At 59.8% G+C, this 974-nt stretch overlaps 1 protein-coding gene across 1 annotated transcript in view; it reads right to left on the bottom strand.

Moving 5' to 3' along the window:
- The window catches only part of BAP1 (BRCA1 associated protein-1 (ubiquitin carboxy-terminal hydrolase)), a gene marked incomplete at its 5' end in the record, with an annotated part of 9,642 nt that overhangs the window by 4,068 nt on the left and 4,600 nt on the right, over nt 1-974 (bottom strand). Inside the window, 2 exons of the mRNA XM_010136524.1 lie at nt 137-270; nt 443-630. Coding sequence (XP_010134826.1) covers nt 137-270; nt 443-630 — 322 coding nt within the window. The remainder of the gene's footprint in view (nt 1-136; nt 271-442; nt 631-974) is intronic.

The following is a 974-nucleotide window of genomic DNA, read 5'->3' as shown; positions in this document are numbered from 1 at the left end:
AGGCGAGCAGAACAGCCCTAGCTGCACACGCAGGTGCAGCCTCTACCACAACTGCCAGCACTTGGGAAAGAGATGTGGGAGTCACTGCTGGCGCTTCTGCAGATGTCAGCTCCCTGCCCCCAGCTATAACCATCACCTGATGGCCGAGTTGGTGTTACGAACTTCCTCCTCCTCATCATCGTCGTAGTCATCCTCATCATCAGAGTACCGCTGGTGCTGTCGGACTGGGACCCGGCTGCGACCCACTCCCGCTGCCAGGTCTTCCTCCTCCTGCAAAACACCTTTGTCACTGATGGCCTGCCAGCAGCGGGGCAAGGAGGAGCCAGAGGACGTGTCCCTGGCCCAGCCGAGCACTGGGGCCTGCCCCTTCCGCGAGGAGACGGGGCACTCCTCCCTGCTTGCTCAGCTGACGTTGTACTGCTGGCCTGCAGCTCCAGCCTACCTGCATGGGGGACTTGGCGTAGTTGTGGTTATCCAAGAAGGCCGGCAGCCTCTGCACAATTGGGTTGGGGTTGGCTGGAGGCGCCCCGTTGATACTGCTCGCTGATGTCTTGGCCACCGGTTTGGATTTGTTGGGTGGGCTCTGCGTGGCCGCAGGGTGGCCCTGGCTGGCGGGCTCGTCAGTGCCATCTGCCACACAAGCAGAGCATAGCCTTCCATGACCAGCACCACGGCCTTTCACTCAGTGTCCTCTGCCACCCCTTGCCCACCCCATGTAGCAGAGAGCTCCACCAGAGCATCACACCCACTTCCCATTCCATCTTCAGCTGTCACCAGTGTCCCCAAGCTTAAGCCCTCCCATTTTCAAGCTCCACATCACTCCAACAGTTTCTCCCAAGCCCAGAGGCATCTCCGATGCCCCAGCACGGTGCACATGGAGCTGGGTGTGGAGAAAATAAAGTGAAGCTGACCATAAAACTGCCTCAAGCTCCAGGTCAGCCAGTCATTGTCACCAGCTTGTGCTTGCCCTGCAG

Source organism: Buceros rhinoceros, unplaced genomic scaffold (assembly GCF_000710305.1).
Source record: "Buceros rhinoceros silvestris isolate BGI_N320 unplaced genomic scaffold, ASM71030v1 scaffold24855, whole genome shotgun sequence".
Classification (NCBI taxonomy): Eukaryota; Metazoa; Chordata; class Aves; order Bucerotiformes; family Bucerotidae; genus Buceros; species Buceros rhinoceros.
Note: the sequence above shows the minus strand (reverse complement) of the source record. Positions and strands in the feature narration are given on the sequence as shown.